At 57.3% G+C, this 15,465-nt stretch overlaps 3 protein-coding genes across 4 annotated transcripts in view; 2 read left to right on the top strand and 1 right to left on the bottom strand.

Moving 5' to 3' along the window:
* The window catches only part of SLC7A7 (solute carrier family 7 member 7), a 74,395-nt gene extending 73,323 nt beyond the window's left edge, over positions 1 to 1,072 (bottom strand). The window contains exon 1 of the mRNA XM_082734631.1: positions 1,006 to 1,072. The gene's annotated coding sequence lies outside the window, so the exon portion shown is untranslated. The remainder of the gene's footprint in view (positions 1 to 1,005) is intronic.
* On the top strand, positions 82 to 5,755 carry LRP10 (LDL receptor related protein 10). Its single transcript, XM_082734609.1, is given in 8 exon segments — positions 82 to 627; positions 629 to 752; positions 1,168 to 1,212; positions 1,745 to 1,880; positions 2,726 to 2,916; positions 3,031 to 4,048; positions 4,378 to 4,507; positions 4,635 to 5,755. Coding segments are annotated over 8 exon segments (2,259 nt in total). The 5' UTR covers positions 82 to 600; the 3' UTR covers positions 5,223 to 5,755.
* A 146-nt stretch (positions 5,756 to 5,901) lies between these two features.
* On the top strand, positions 5,902 to 14,265 carry REM2 (RRAD and GEM like GTPase 2). 2 transcript variants are annotated; one of them, XM_082734659.1, is made up of 5 exons: positions 5,902 to 9,980; positions 11,242 to 11,583; positions 11,803 to 11,876; positions 12,575 to 12,782; positions 13,175 to 14,265. In XM_082734659.1, the coding sequence occupies exons 1-5, from the start codon at positions 9,878 to 9,880 to the stop codon at positions 13,465 to 13,467; spliced, it is 1,020 nt and encodes a 339-aa protein (XP_082590785.1). In that variant the 5' UTR covers positions 5,902 to 9,877; the 3' UTR covers positions 13,468 to 14,265. The 2 variants fall into 2 exon arrangements, with proteins under 2 accessions (XP_082590785.1, XP_082590784.1); XM_082734658.1 differs by having other exon boundaries at positions 13,172 to 14,265.
* Positions 14,266 to 15,465: the final 1,200 nt, after the last annotated feature.

Below are 15,465 nucleotides of genomic sequence, written 5' to 3'. Positions count from 1 at the left end.
CTCAAAGAGCAGCCCGAGCGCCTCGCCGAGGGCGGGTCTGACGAGTTCTGGCAGGGCCGGAAAAGGGTTAAGGCGAGCGGGTGGGCGGGGCGCGCGCGTTGATTGGCAGGGGTGGGGCCAGGCTCGTCACCCGCCCCCTCCCTCCGCCCCGGTTCCTCCAACCCCTGGGCTGGCAGGGGGTACCGCCCGGGCTAGGGCCGGGGAACTGGGCCGAGCCTCCCGTCCCCCTCCCGCAATCCCCTGCCGCGTCCCGCCAGCTGGACGCGCAGGAGAAGTTGTGCCGCGCCCGGGCCGGCCCTGGGGGCTGACCGTCGTTAAAGTTTGGCCCGAAGAGGAAGTGGCTTCGAGCCCCGGCAGGTGGCGGCCGGGCCTGGACAGGGGCGCTCGCGGCCTGCGGGCGGGCTCCCGGCGAGGGCGCGCTCAAGCGCCGGGCCTCGCACCGATCCCGGGACTTCGGGAGCTGGCCTTGGGGGAAAGCGCGGCGGCGGCCGGGGAAAACAACTCCGAAGTTGGAGTGAGGCACCGCCCCTCCTCCCGGACGGCCGCCCCCTCCCCGCCCCCAGCCCTGGCATCCAGAGCACGGGTGGGGGAGTCCGGGCCATGGAGCCCCTTCGGGGAAGCGGCAGCGGGGGGTCTGGACCGCTGGAGCGGCGCCACCTCCCCACGGGATAGACGACGGAAGCTCCGGGACTCTTCCTGCATCTCCGGACGGCTCAGGATGCTGCCCACCACCCTCCTCTTCCTCCTCCTGGGTAAGAAACCGAAACGAGACTACTCACCCGGCACCCCGCCCCTAGGGCTGTCACAGAGCCCGGGAGCTCACTGCCTTCCTCCTCTGCCGCCCCTCACTTCCCCTGCCTGTCGGTGGGTCTCCCAGCCCCTGCCGCCGCCTCCGACGCTGCCTGCCCCAGCGCCCGGGAAGCTGCCAGCCGCTCCCCTCAGCCCTCATCCTCCCTCGGGCTTCCCGCCATCGCCATTCCCACCCCCCAGGCCGGGCTGCCGTACCTTCCCTCGAGGTCACACAGCGCAGCCTCCCCCTGCTCCGCTGCCCCTTCCTTTAAACTACCCGGAAGTCCCAGATGGCTCCCTTTCTTTCCTCCTTGAGTTGCTCAGGTGAAGAAAACTAGGGCCGATTCACTCCCCGGCCCTTTCTCGCTCTTCCTCTAGGAGGCGCTCTGGCACATCCAGACCGGATCATTTTCCCAAATCCTGGTGAGTGGAGGATGCGGCTGGGACCCCAAGGGCTTGGGAATAAGAGAAGACCCATGAGGATTCTCTCTTCTCTGAATTCCTCTGGCATCTACCATAGTTTTAGAGTGGAGATCATCCATCCTTATTTTAAAAACGGGGAGACAGACCCAGTGTGAGCTCTCACCTGTTAGTTACATACTATTTTTTTTTCCAAATATCCATTCTTGATCTCCCTAGCCAGAATATAGTCTCTCTGATTGTAGAGACAGTATTTCCTTTTCCTCCTGGCCCAGTGGCTGGCACAAAGCAGACCTCAGCTCATTTGTAGTGTTGATATTAATGACTATGGGAAAGAATGGGGCCCTCTAAAGACTATGATTCTAGAGGGCCCTTATGATTCTAGAGTGTGGGTGTAGGTGTGTGGACAGAGAGGGGGAGTTTCTCTGCTCCTTAAAGAGCTCAGGCCCTTAGAGCCCTCAAGGGGGACGGGGGGGGGGGTGTATAACAGTAACCGGCTCTCAACCAGTGTCCTTATACCTTTCTCCCTCTCCAGCCTGTGAGGACCCTCCGGCAGTGCTCTTGGAAGTGCAGGGCACCTTACAGAGGCCCCTAGGCCGGGACAGCCGCAGTGCACCTGCCAACTGCACCTGGCTTATCCTGGGGAGCCGGGAGCAGACCGTAACAGTGAGGTGAGAAGCAGAGCAAGACCCTATCACCCTCCCTCCTTCACCATGGGAAAGCCTTCAGGAATTACTTCTCCATGGAGTTTCCCTCCCTGTCACCGGGTGGAAGAGTAGAATTTGATTTGGCCGAGTCTGCCCTAAAAGCCTGGCCAGTTCTGGCCCAGACACAGTGCATTGAAGCCGAGCTGGGGCCAGCATCTAGCTTGGATTCTGGCCCTCTCTGAAGGACAGCAGGCGCTCTAGAAACAGTCCTTGGGCTCCAGTATGGGTGCTCTGAGGAGTCCTTCAATCCATTGCATATCCTCGCCTAGGTTTCAAAAGCTATTCTTAATTAGCATAGAACCTTCCTCAGCCCCCCATATCTTTTAAGCGGTACAGGTCTCCCCAGTCTCCTCTGACTTTGGCCATAGGATTGGGACCCATGTTAAGTACCTAGCTATTTGCTTCATAGAATCACTCTCTTGAATTTACCCAGAAAGGGCAAAGGGGGCTGTCTGGGAAGAGATCGAGGAAGCAGAATGCCATGCTGCCACTGGCCTCTGTTAGGACTACTGCCATTAACTGCAGAAATTTGGCTGAGTTCATTTGGCTATTTGATTTGGATTGTGGATAAACAGGGGCTTGTGCTTCTTAGGGTAGAAGGGACCTGACAGCCCCAGGAGTGGAAGAAGCTAGCAGTGGTCAAGAATATCTCCCATCCATGGGGCGCCTGGCTGGCTCGGTGGGTGGAGCATGGGACTCTTGATCTCTGGGTTGTGAGTTTGAGCCCCACATTGGTTGTGGAGGTTATTTAAAATCTTAAAAATGAAACAAAAAAAAAACTCCTGTCCCACTCTCCTCCACTCCTGTAGGTTCCAAAAACTGCACCTGGCCTGTGGCTCTGAACGCTTAGTTCTGCGCTCCCCTCTCCAGCCACAGATCTCTCTGTGTGAGGCACCAGCCAGCCCCCTGCAGCTTCCTGGGGGCAACGTCACCATCACCTACAGCTATGCCGGGGCCAGAGCACCCCTGGGCCAGGGCTTCCTGCTCTCCTACAGCCAAGGTACGCCAGATAGGGAGGTCTCTAGAACTAGAACAACAGGTAGTAGAAGCCCTAGGGAGGAGGGGAGGATGCCACCGGCTCCCCTGTTTCACATCTTCTCTGTGCCTCCTGCAGATTGGCTGATGTGTCTGCCCGAAGAGTTCCAGTGCCTGAACCACCGCTGCGTGCCCTTGGCCCACCGCTGCGACAGCATCGATGCCTGTGGTGATGGCTCTGATGAGGCAGGCTGCAGCTCAGACCCCTTCCCTGACCTGACCCCGGCCCCTGTCCCCACCCCACCCTGCAATCACACCTTGGAAGACTTTTATGGGGTCTTCTCTTCCCCGGGCTACACACACCTGGCCTCCGTCTCCCACCCCCAGTCCTGCCTCTGGCTGCTGGACCCCCATGACGGTCGGCGGCTGGCAGTGCGCTTCACGGCTCTGGACCTAGGCTATGGAGATGCGGTACATGTGTATGATGGCCCTGGGCCTCCCAAGACCTCTAGGCTGCTGCGCAGCCTCACCCACTTCAGCAACGGCAAGGCTGTCACTGTGGAGACGCTGTCCGGCCAGGCCATTGTGGCCTACCATACAGTTGCCTGGAGCAATGGCCGCGGCTTCAACGCCACCTACCATGTGCGGGGCTACTGCCTGCCCTGGGATCGACCCTGCGGCTTGGGCGCCAGCCTGGGGGCCAGCGAGGGCCTGGGGGAGCGCTGCTACAGTGAGGCGCAGCGCTGTGACGGCTCCTGGGACTGTGCCGATGGCACAGACGAGGAAAACTGCCCCAGCTGCCCACCCGGACACTTCCCCTGCGGGGCGCCGGGCACCCCCGGGGCCACCGCCTGCTACCTGCCTGCTGACCGCTGCAACTACCAGACCTTCTGCGCCGACGGAGCAGACGAGAGACGCTGCCGGCACTGCCAGCCTGGCAACTTCCGTTGCCGGGATGAGAAGTGCGTGTATGAGACCTGGGTGTGCGATGGGCAGCCAGACTGTGCCGACGGCAGCGACGAGTGGGACTGCTCCTACGCCCTACCGCGCAAGGTCATCACAGCCGCTGTCATTGGCAGCCTGGTATGCGGCCTACTGCTGGTCATTGCCCTAGGCTGCACCTGCAAGCTCTATGCCATTCGCACGCAAGAGTACAGGTCAGTAAGGGTGCACCTAGTCATCAGGGAGTGGGGAACCCAGGGCGAGACTGTGACAGTGCTTGCACCGTGGACATGTTCTGGGGACCTGCTTATGGGTTGGCTCCTGGAGTTGTCCAGCTGGGGGACAGGGTGCTCCTCTGAGGACAGGTCTTGATGCTGAAAGCAATCTCAAGGAAGGAGGGGAACCTTAGGGGACTTCTGGGAAAGCCAGAGCCTACCTAGCTCAGCTATCCTGGCCTGGGTGCAGAGGAAAGAGACGCGGCCGGGCTCAGACAGGCTGCTCTGGCTGGCACCACCTGTGACTGAGCAGCCCTCATTCCTTCCAGCATCTTTGCCCCCTTGTCCCGGATGGAGGCTGAGATCGTGCAGCAGCAGGCGCCACCCTCCTACGGGCAGCTCATTGCCCAGGGCGCCATCCCACCTGTAGAGGACTTCCCTACAGAGAACCCTAATGATGTAAGTGACCTCCCAGCCCTCATCCCTCCTGCTTCCAAGCCTCCTGGGCCCCACCACCGAACCATCCTTCTTTAGGCTTGTGGCCCTCCCCGCAACTGACCCTGGCATCTGCCTCCTCTCCTTGCAGAACTCAGTGCTCGGCAATCTGCGCTCCCTGCTGCAGATCTTGCGGCAGGACATGACTCCAGGGGGTGCGTCAGGTGCCCGCCGACGCCAGCGGGGCCGCTCTGTGCGCAGGCTGGTGCGCCGGCTCCGCCGCTGGGGCCTGCTTCCTCGAGCCAACCCCCCGGCCCGGAGCCCTGAGACCAGATCGCAGGTCACACCTTCTTCTGCTCCCCTTGAGTCTCCGGATGGCAACACAGGTCCTGCCCGTGAGGGTGGGGCGGTGGGTGGGCAGGATGGGGAACAGGCACCTCCACTGCCTGTCAAGGCTCCCCTTCCACCTACCAGTGCATCTCCAGCCCCCACTAATGTCTCCGAGGCCCCAGGGCCACTGCCTTCCATACCCCTAGAGCCATCACTGTTGTCTGGAGTGGTGCAGGCCCTGCGAGGCCGCCTCCTGCCCAACTTTCGGCCCCCAGGACCACCTCGAACCCCACCTGAACCCCACACCACAGTCCTTTCTCCAGAGGACGAGGATGATGTGCTTCTGTTGCCACTGGCTGAGCCAGGGGTCTGGGTGGTTGAAGCAGAGGACGAGCCACTGCTTGCCTGAGGTGACCCAGCGCCCATGGGGGCCCTGGTCACCATGACGACAACCGTTTAGAGGGCAGCTCGGCTTCCCTTCCCCTACTTCCTTCCCTGACCCTCCGTCTGAGGGGCCTTGGTGAGCCTCCTGTTGACTCTGTGTAGCTGCTGTAAAATTAGGTATCCCTCAGGCAGGGAAAGGGCTCCCACAGAGCTCCCTCTGCACATGCCCAAGACCGCAGTCTCTGCCACCACCGTCTCCCCACACCACCACCACCCATGTGGCTGTTTTTGAAAAGTAAATTTCTTAAAGGGTCATAGGCCTGGACACTCCATCCTTACCAAACCCTTACCCAAAGTGGCCTTTAAGCACCAGAATGTCAACTGGCTGGAGACCTCCAGCCCTCAGGGGAATGATTTGGGCAGAACCTGAGGCTTTGCCAACTATAATCCTTTCTACCAGGCCTGGCTCAGAAAAAGAGCACAAAAAAATGCTTTTGTCCCATAGCTAGGTCATTGCCCAGCAAGTCAAGGTTGAAAATAAAAGAACAAGAAATCTCAGATTTTTGTAAACGAGCTATGACCACAGCCCCAGCCCTACCCATCTCAGCTTATGTTTGCCTCCCCATGCTCCTCCCTATGAAGGCCTCTGGTCTGCCCTCCCATTCCTGCCCTCTTCCTACTCACTTTCAGACGAGATCGGGCACGTTCAGGGTGGTATGGCCATAGACCCTACTCACTTTCAAACCACATACCCTTGGTTTTTAGACCACTTTGAGGGTAAGAAAGCTCCCAGAACCCTAGGGACCAACTCTCTCCACCGCCCCCACCCACCCCTGGGGCTCAGCTCTTACAGTGAGTGACACCAGGGGTAAGCACCAAGCCTCTTTACTCACCGCCAGGCCAGAAGTCTGGTGAGCCAGCTAAGCCATGTAGCTGGGAAGGTTCCCGTTTATGGAGTTCTCCTAGAGCACAGATCACAGAAGCAGAATGTCCCTAGTGGAAGACAGGAGCCACGACTCCTGGCCTCCACCCATCACCCCACCCACCAAGCAGTTACAGTCTGTCCTAGGCGAGACAAATCGAGGGAAAAATCATAATCATTTGGGGTATGAAGATGCTGGCATCACTTTGACCAAATCCAAAAGTGGGCACAGTGCCCCACGAGTGGAAAGGAGGCATTCCCCCACAGAAGCAGAATTCCCTCAGGCTCACCCTTACCCTTCCTGATAGGCCTGGCTTCTCCCTACCCCTGGTGGAGGGGCCCTGCTGATCACAGCCTGTCAGCATCCTCACAACCCAGCCCCAACTGCATATTTCCTCCTCCCGGGGAGCAAGAGCCTGGAGGAGTGGCAGAGGGTGAATGTGGTACAGTCACAGGATCATGGGATCTTGATTTAGGAAAGAGCCAGAATCCTTTCACTCCACTCTCCAGAGACTGGGGAAGGGCCTTCAGAGATCCCCATCCTTGCTGACTCTTGCCCCTTTGGGACTTCCTGAGTGCTCACAGTCCCTGGGTTCCCCCAGTGTCAGGCCCAGAGAAGCAGGGAGTGCTGATTCCCCTCCCACACCTCCCCATCAACGGTCTGTGCCTCTCCCTTGCTCCTCTCTTCATAGCCTTTCGAAAAAACCTTCAGGCCATAGCTTCATCCCTTGTCCTGCTCCAGACCTTTTACCTCCTGGGTAGTGTTTGTAACTTGAATGTGGAGAAAGACTTAAGGTAAAAGAATGCTACTCAGGATGAAATGCTTTAGAAAGCCAGAGGGGGAAGACCTGAGGGTAGAGTTGACTGGGAAGGGCTGTGTGTCTGGATTCCTGGGCCTCAAAGAAGTTTCTCTAGGTGCTGGGTGTATGCCCTAGAAGATGAGAGTGGAATGCCAGGTCGGTGGAGAGGGGATCAGCCTTGTGCAGGCAGCATGGGGAAACTAAGAGGGTCCACTCAGGAGAGGTGGGGCCTTGGGGAGCAGTCACCATGGCCTAAGGAAAAGCAACGGGACCACCTCACATCCTATCAGGACTGAAACACCGCCATCCAAAGTGCTCAGTGTCAAGGTGTGGGACTCTTGCCAAGGCTCTGCGTAGGAGGCGCCTCTGCAAGGAGGCGTGCTCACCACGAGATGGAGATCAGCCTGGGACTCTGAGATAACAGCACAGACCAGAATTCAGTCTTTGAGAATCTACCCGAACCAAGCTCCAGGCCTGGCTTCGAGGGGAGAGGGACCTGCAGCTATACTGCCTAAGGTTGTGGGAGCACCAGAGAGCTGGGTAACCTGCCGAGTGCCAGATCCTTTCTCGTGTGTTGTGAACCCTCATAACAAGGCTATGCCATGAGCATCGTCAACCCAGTTCACAGGTTCAGGAGCATTCTCAGAGGAGATAGGAGATGAACGAGCCTCTACAGAGATGCAGAGTGAAACCTGGATTGGTTCAGTTCCAAATCTCTACCTTTGCCCCACTATTCCACAGACCCTCCCACTCCTGAGGAAGCCGGGACAGGGCCAGTGCGCAACCTCTTACTAGTGGGACAAGAGAGATGGTGGTTCAAGGTGAAAGCCAGCTCCTAGGACCCAAAGCTGGCTGAGTCCTGCTGGGGTCTGTGATACCCTGACCCATTCTCATCTCATATCCTAGAAATGAATCCAACCACCTAAGTGAATTTTCCAGATACACAAAGCTCACCCTTTTACAATGTGAAACTTTTTTTTTTTAAGATTTTATTTATTCATTTGGTAGATAGAGATTACAAATAGAGAGGCAGGCAGAGAGAGAGAGAGGAGGAAGCAGGCTCCCCACCGAGCAGAGAGCTCAATGTGGGCCTCGATCCCAGGACCCTGGGATCATGACCTGAGCCGAAGTCAGAGGCTTTAAAACACTGAGCCACCCAGGTGCCCCTACAATGTGAAACTTTTAAAACTCATTTTGGAAGGAAATCATGCTAAGCATACTGCTCTTCAGCACTTTTGCAATAGGGTATACATTCGTAGAGCACTGGATCCCTCAGAGAAACCAGTGGCCTCTCCATAACGCTGCTTCCAGAGGCTGTCACGGTGTCAAGGAAGCGGTTTTCCTTTTTGCCAAATGCCCTCCAACCACTTTTTAAATGTTTCTGCCTGCTTTCAAAGTTTTTTGGAGTGTTGCTTCCCTTGCCACCAAGCTACCAGGGGCCCCTTGCTACTCTATATGTTGAGTACAGGGATACGCAGGGACATTCTGAAACTGCGAGTAAGGAAAGACAAGTGGGCTGTGACTGAGGACTGGAGAGTCTGTCCACTGAGAAAGGTGCGAAAGTATGGTAGTTCTCTCAGGAGTCCTTTTGGCTCCCCCTAGACCCTGAACGTCGCCCTGTAGTTCACATCCAGATAAGTGATCCCTGCACATCAGTCCAAGATCACTCTATGTCTCTTCCACTGGAGGAGTCCTCCAAAGATTACCATACAGACCATTCCCAATAACGGGAGACAACTGGAATATTTAAGACAAGGCAACTTAAGAGATGAAAAACAGTCTTTGGTACTGGAAAAATCAGAGTGGGAATCCTGGTATCCCCATTTCCCAGCTCTACAGTCCATCTGGGGACAGGAACCTACCACTGGGGACAGACACCTACCACTCTGAGCCTGCAGGTCATGGGGATGAAGAGAGAGAACTCAGGAGGGAGCTTAGCACAGCACCTGGCAACAAACACAGGGTGAGGAGCCAGGGAGCTGTCAGGTCTGTGTGGGTGCCTGCCCTGTCAGGAAGGAAAGAGAAGAGCTGGAGCCTGAAGTGAAACGGACCCAGGCAGAAAAGGAGCAGCAGAGCCAATCCTGGCTTCTAACAAAGGGGCAGAGAATGGTGTGCAGGCCCAGAGGGCTGGTGGTGCCCCAGAGAGCATAGAGTGGGGCTGGCACTGGGGATCTGGAACTTCTAGAGGGCTTAGCTCAACCTCCCTCTTCTGTCCTGCCCATATTAACACTAGGTTGGTGGGCCTGGCAGTGTGGGAGGGAAGGAGAGGCAGTTCCCCTATGGTTTGCACCCGCTTGAACCTAGTGACCAATGAAGCTGCCCGAAGCAGGCAGCCATCACTTCCTCTTGGGAGCACCCATCTGCCTAGGGGCCAAGTTGGGAAATGGCTACTGTGTTGGGTCTTAGCCCAGAAGGGGGGGTATGGGGAAGGAGAGGATGATGGGGAAACTTGGTGCCAGTGTGACCCCAAATCTCTTGGTTTCTGCCTCTAGGCCGTCCATTTAGCCACTGAGTACCCACTCTGAGCTGGACACAGGGCTTGGGGGCGGGGAGTCCACAGACAAATGACTCACAGTCCTAGCACCTGGAGAAAGACCTCCCAGTTCCTGGGTCCTTGCCTCCTGCCATCCTCAGCTCCCTTACCCACCAGACCCTCACCCGGCTTTTCTGAACCCGTCTCTTTTGCCCCTCTGACTTCATTATGGTCCGGTCTTAACCAGACTCCGCAGTGTGTGTGCTCTGAGAGGGAAGCGACACAAAGGAAGGGGTGGGGGCAGAAAGGAGGGAATCCCGCTGACATCACTGCTCATTAGCATGTGTGACCTCATCAGGGGGCGGGACAATTTCCCCAGGTGTCGGGGGGAGGAGGGCAAGGGGGTAGTATTTAAGGGAAAAGCTGACAGTGCTGCTGAGTGAGGGAGTGGGTACTGCAAGCCGCGGGGCTGCACACGCACACGGATGCACACGGACCTCGACACCGACATGGACACGGACACAGAAACCACAGCACTATGCCCCTCCGGCAGCCACCAGGCCTCCCCTCTAGGGACGCCCACACCAGGTGAGGACTGAGCTGGGTAGGTTCCAGCTAAAACCATGGGGGTGGGAGCTGAAGCTCTGGTGGGGAGGTCAGAACTGGGGGTTGACGGAGCCTGAAGCCAAACAGCAAAGGGGAAGAGCAACTTAGAAGTGGGCAAGCCTCCCGCTCACACCAGGACTGAGGCTGGGCTGGGGCCCCCGGGGTGCTGCCTAATCGCCCCCACCCCCATCACTCCCAGGGCTTCGCTGGGGAAACTGGTGCTCAGACCCTAGGTCAGCCTCACTCCTCGGAGGCTGGGATGGGCAGGAGGGATGGGGGGAAAGGGAAGGGGTAGCCCACCAGCCTGGGAATCACTGGCTGGGGGCTGCCCTGGGGACCTGTTGGAAGGGTTTCACTGGCTCTTGGAGGCCCTGGCTGCCAGCCAACTATTGATCCTGGGCTATTTCCAGCCTCTCGCCATCCCCCTTTGTTGTGTCTATCGTTCTTTCTCCAGTTACCCTGACCCATGCATTGTCACTCTCCCTCTCGCTCAGGTCTCAAGCTCCCGCACTCTCACTCTCACTCCCCCCCACTCCCTCCCTCCCTCTACCTCACCACGAACAGAAGATCTCTGGGACGCATAGGGACTGCCAGAGATGCAGAAAGATTCTCACACACAACCATGCACTGGGGAGATTCTCACCTGTGGGGCCATGAGAAGAGGCTGCTCTTCTCACGCACAGGGGCGGGGGCACTACACACATCATAACTAGCAAAGTCCCTTCCCTGGGAACAGGCTCCCCACAAAGTTTTTGCCCCCCGCCCCCGCCCCCAGATCCTGGGCAGCAGCATCAGCTTCTCATCCCCTTCACCCCTCCCCAGTTGGAGGGATTACCTGGATTGGGAGGCAGTAGAAGTCAGGGTGTCTCCAGTAGAAGGCAGGGCCTCTCAGTAGAAGGAGGGGCAGCCTCCCGGGGCCAGAGGCCTACTCTGGGGGTGTGCCTGTGTGTCAGCGTGAGGTCTGTGGGCGTGCAAGCCTACACACAGTTGCCTCCCCTGCATGGGGCACATTTTGAACACGTTGTGGCTGGACCCACATTGGGTAAGCCTCTAGTTCAGCTCCTTTGAGCCCTACCAGTTCAGGCTTCTGGGGGAGTTCAGTGTCAGAGGCCAGGTCAAGCATTCTCAGCTCCTTCTGGGTTGTCATCCATTGGGGCTCTGAGGCCACAGCAGGCAGGGTTGAGCCCTCTACAGATGGTTAGGCATACCCCCACTCATAGCTTCCTTCTCTTTGCCCCCCCAGAAACAGATGCCTCACTGCTGAAGAAGCCAGAGAAGCTGCTGGCAGGGTTGGACCGGGGTGGGCCACCCCCTGCCCCAGGGGCCCCCAGACGAAGAGGCAGTATGCCTGTCCCCTACAAGCACCAGCTGCGGCGCGCCCAGGCCATAGATGAACTTGACTGGCCACCTCAAGCCTCATCCTCTGGTTCCTCTGACTCCTTGGGCTCAGGGGAGGCAGGCCCAACCCAAAAGGATGGCATCTTCAAGGTCATGCTGGTAGGGGAGAGCGGCGTGGGCAAGAGCACCCTAGCAGGCACTTTCGGTGGTCTCCAGGGAGACAGTACTCATGAGCCGGAGAACCCAGGTATTTGGGGGAGCCCTGTAAGGGTCAAGGGCACCTGTGGAGCCCTAGTCAGGGATGGAAGAGCTCAAGGCATGGGCAGCCCCTGGAGGCCAGAACCTAAGAGAAGCTGTTCCAGTGCTCTTCTGTGGCAACCTCCCTGGAGGGGGTCCCTGGTTACCAGGTCTCACAAGTGTTGGGGAGCCTCCTAATGGGCTCTATTCTGTCTTTATTTCCCAACAGAGGACACTTATGAAAGACGCATCACGGTGGATAAGGAGGAAGTGACTCTAGTTGTTTATGACATCTGGGAACAGGTAAGAACCTAGGAGAGCTGGGGAGGGGCAGAGTCTGGCCGAAGGCTGGTGGCACTGCAGGCCCTGGTTCCAGTATGTTCTAGAACCTGGCCTTTCACACGGATCATCTCAGAGAGCAGAGGCCCACATCAATGTGCGTGCCATGGCACTGAGTGCCTCTGTCTTTCTGGGATCTTCTGACCCGGAGGGAAGTTAGGATCTGAATCTGACAAACCCTGCAGCTGTGAGCGAGGCAGAACACCCTGAAACTAACCCCATCCATAGATTTTCCAGCCTGGAAGACTCTGATCTGACAGGAGGAGAGCTCAGGGCTCTGGAATACCAGAGAAGGGGGGAAAGTGAGGATTTGTGAATATTTGAACATAAATGATTACTACATAGAAATGAGAGGCCAGATTACATACAGCTGAACAGTATTGAGTTTTAAACTAAGAGATTAAGCATAAGAAAGTAGGATGGGCTATCCCGGTCTAGGACCCTGTGTCCCCAATTCTCCCATTTGGGGCTCACATTATAAACCACCCTCTCCTCCACAAGCACCCTTCAGGTCATGAAGATTCTGCCATTAACTAGCTCTATGGTCCTAAGCAGGTGGCTTCTCCCTCACACCCAGATTCCTCATCCTTGAGATGCAGGTGCTCAACGGGTGCTCCCTTGCCTCCAACCCTGACATTCCACTACTCTCTGCCCATATGCAGGGGGACGCAGGGGGGTGGCTGCGGGACCACTGCCTTCAGACCGGGGATGCCTTTCTCATCGTCTTCTCAGTCACCGACCGGCGAAGTTTCTCCAAAGTTCCAGAGACCCTACTTAGGCTGCGAGCTGGGAGGCCCCACCATGACCTCCCTGTCATCCTCGTGGGAAACAAGAGCGACCTGGCCCGCTCCCGGGAGGTCTCACTGGAGGGTGAGTATCCTGTACTTCATCCAGACCGGAGATCTCTCCCTTCCAGGTCGCCTCTTCTCCGCAGGGCCCTTTTACCGTTTCAGGTGTGCAAACAATTGCCTTTACCCTTTAGCAGGCCAAGGGCAGACTCTTAGTGCCCACGCCTAGGGCCGGAGAACGCCTTCCCTTCACTCCTCCCCTCTTCTCCAATCCAAGGCCCCTGTCTCTCCTGCCCTCCGCACCACCACGGTCCTCTGCGTGATCCCTGCCTTGTTCTCAGTTTCTAGAGATTCACAGGCCACGACCCCTCTCTACGGCACCCGGCACCTCCTCCTCCCCCCAGACCCCACCTCCCACCCCGCCCCGGGCCCGTGCAGCCCGCGGGCGCCTCAACCCCTCAATTCCCGCAGAAGGCCGCCACCTGGCAGGGACCCTGAGCTGCAAACACATCGAGACCTCGGCCGCGCTGCACCACAACACGCGGGAGCTCTTCGAGGGCGCGGTGCGCCAGATCCGGCTGCGCCAGGGACGGAGCCGCGCCGGGGCCCCGAGGCCCGAATGGGGCTGCCCAGACGGCCCCCCACCGCCCGCGCGCCGCGAGAGCCTCACCAAGAAGGCCAAGCGCTTCCTGGCCAACCTGGTGCCGCGCAACGCCAAGTTCTTCAAGCAGCGCTCCAGGTCGTGTCACGACCTCTCCGTGCTCTGAGCCACGGTCGCCATGGTCACCGCGGTCGCCATGGTCACCGCGCCCTCTGCTGCCCCCCACCTCGCCCTGCCCCGCCCCCGTCCGGCTTCCTCTCGAAGACCGTCTAGGAAACCAAAAACGCCCAGGGCGCACGGCCACCCGCCTGCGTCGCCTCCAGTCCCCGCCACCACCGCGCGCGCCCGGCTACCTCTCCGCCCCAGAGCGCCTAGAAGGCGAGGACGCAGACCTGCGGGCGGGCGCGCGGCGGCCAGGGGCAAGGTGGCTTCTGGAGGGCCCGAGGGGCTATACTTCCACCAGCTGTTTTGGCTTAATTATTAAGTCACGGCTTGACCACCTCTCCCGGAAAGAGATCCTAAAAGCGAGAACAGGGAAAGTGCTTCGTAGACCCCTTTCCAGTTCTCCACCTTTATACTCCGCGCGAGCACGCCTCACCTTTAAGAGATCCTTAAAGGTAAAGACACGGAGACGCTTCTTTGAGACTTTTCCTAAAACGTGCTGGTTCTTAGTTGCAGCACTTGTCCACTTTGCCTTTAAGAACTTCTTAAAGGCCTTTGCCTTAAGAACTTCTTAAAGGCAAAGGCCTGGAAGCGCTATTCATCAGAGTTGATTCTGTGATTCACCACCACACCAGGGCACTTCCCTTTTAAGGTTATTAAAGGTAAGGTTGGGACAGACTTTTGCCTTCAGATGCCACAGCAAAGAGCTGAGCAGGTGGCACCGCCCCTTTTGGCCAGGGCCCAGGAGCCCCCAGCGAGGGAGCCACCCTTCCCTTTTCAATAAAGAACTTTTCTACATTTACTCCTTTTGACTCTGTTCTCAAAAGCCCCGCAGAAGGGGTAGTTGTAGATGGAAACTGTTAACAGACAAAGCTTAGGCCCAGAGGAGCAAGGAACCTAAATCTCCACGGAGGTTCCAGAACTTTAGTCCTGGTGTAGTCTAAGAAAGGAGCCACAGGCCTTGGAAATATCTGGGTCTAACTCATCCCTTTGCAGATGAGCAAACAATCCTGGAGAGGAGCAAAGAATTGCTAGAAGGTTTAGTAACTTCCTGACACAATGGGACCAAATCCACACCCTGCACCTCATCACCTTACCTCCCCTTATTCTGCAGAGTGAGCTGGAGGCCACATTTAGCACCCAGAGCTACCCTGAGCTATGCCCCGGGCTGGTTTCAGGTGGGGCCCACATCCACAAAGGAGGCCCATCAGCTGGGGCATGATGAAGATGGCCCGCACTTCCCCTGACAGGCCCCCACCACCCCAACTGTCACCTGCAAAGCCCTGTGAGAACTGAAGCTGTCAGTGCCTCCCCTGGGGACGCCTACGCCTACTGCTGCCTGAGCCAAGAGTCTGAACAAAGAGAGCAGAGGCAGCAGCTCCCCTCACCCCAGACTACAGCACAGCTACTTGAGCACCTGAGGGCCAGACCATTCTGCCCCACCCAGGTTTCCAGAACTTAATGGAAAGCAGGATGAGATGTCTCCTGATCCCTGCAGCAGGGAAAGAGCCAAGGGGGACCAGCTCAGCATGAGAGTTTATGAGATGATAATATGAATAACGACATTACCCTTTGAAATTTATTCCCTTTCACTCTTCATTCTCTAATGACTATATAAGGTGTTATTGCACCTTTTATTATGGAAGAAAGTTTAAGTAACTTGCCTGGGGTCAGTAAGCAACAGAGCGGGGCTCCCACTCATATCTGCTTGATACTTAATGATTTTATACAAGTTTGCATCTGAGGTTCCCCTTCTAGTAAGGAGAGGAAGAGGAAGAAGGTCATTAGAAGAAGTGTAAGGGAAACAATGGGCAGGGCCATGGGCAGGTGCTGAGGTGAATGGGCCAGAGAAATTAAGTGATTATGGGGTCTAAACTCTGGGGACCAAAATTAAGTGATTATGGGGTCTAAACTCTGGGGACCATGAACAGAGACACTTCATAATGTAAAATGCAGAAAAGCACACTTGGCCCCTTGAGGGGACAGATGGTTGGATTGAAAC

The sequence above is a fragment of the Mustela nivalis genome (assembly GCF_964662115.1).
Source record: "Mustela nivalis genome assembly, chromosome: 6".
NCBI lineage: Eukaryota > Metazoa > Chordata > Mammalia > Carnivora > Mustelidae > Mustela > Mustela nivalis.
This window is presented reverse-complemented; position numbering and strand designations above follow the sequence as displayed.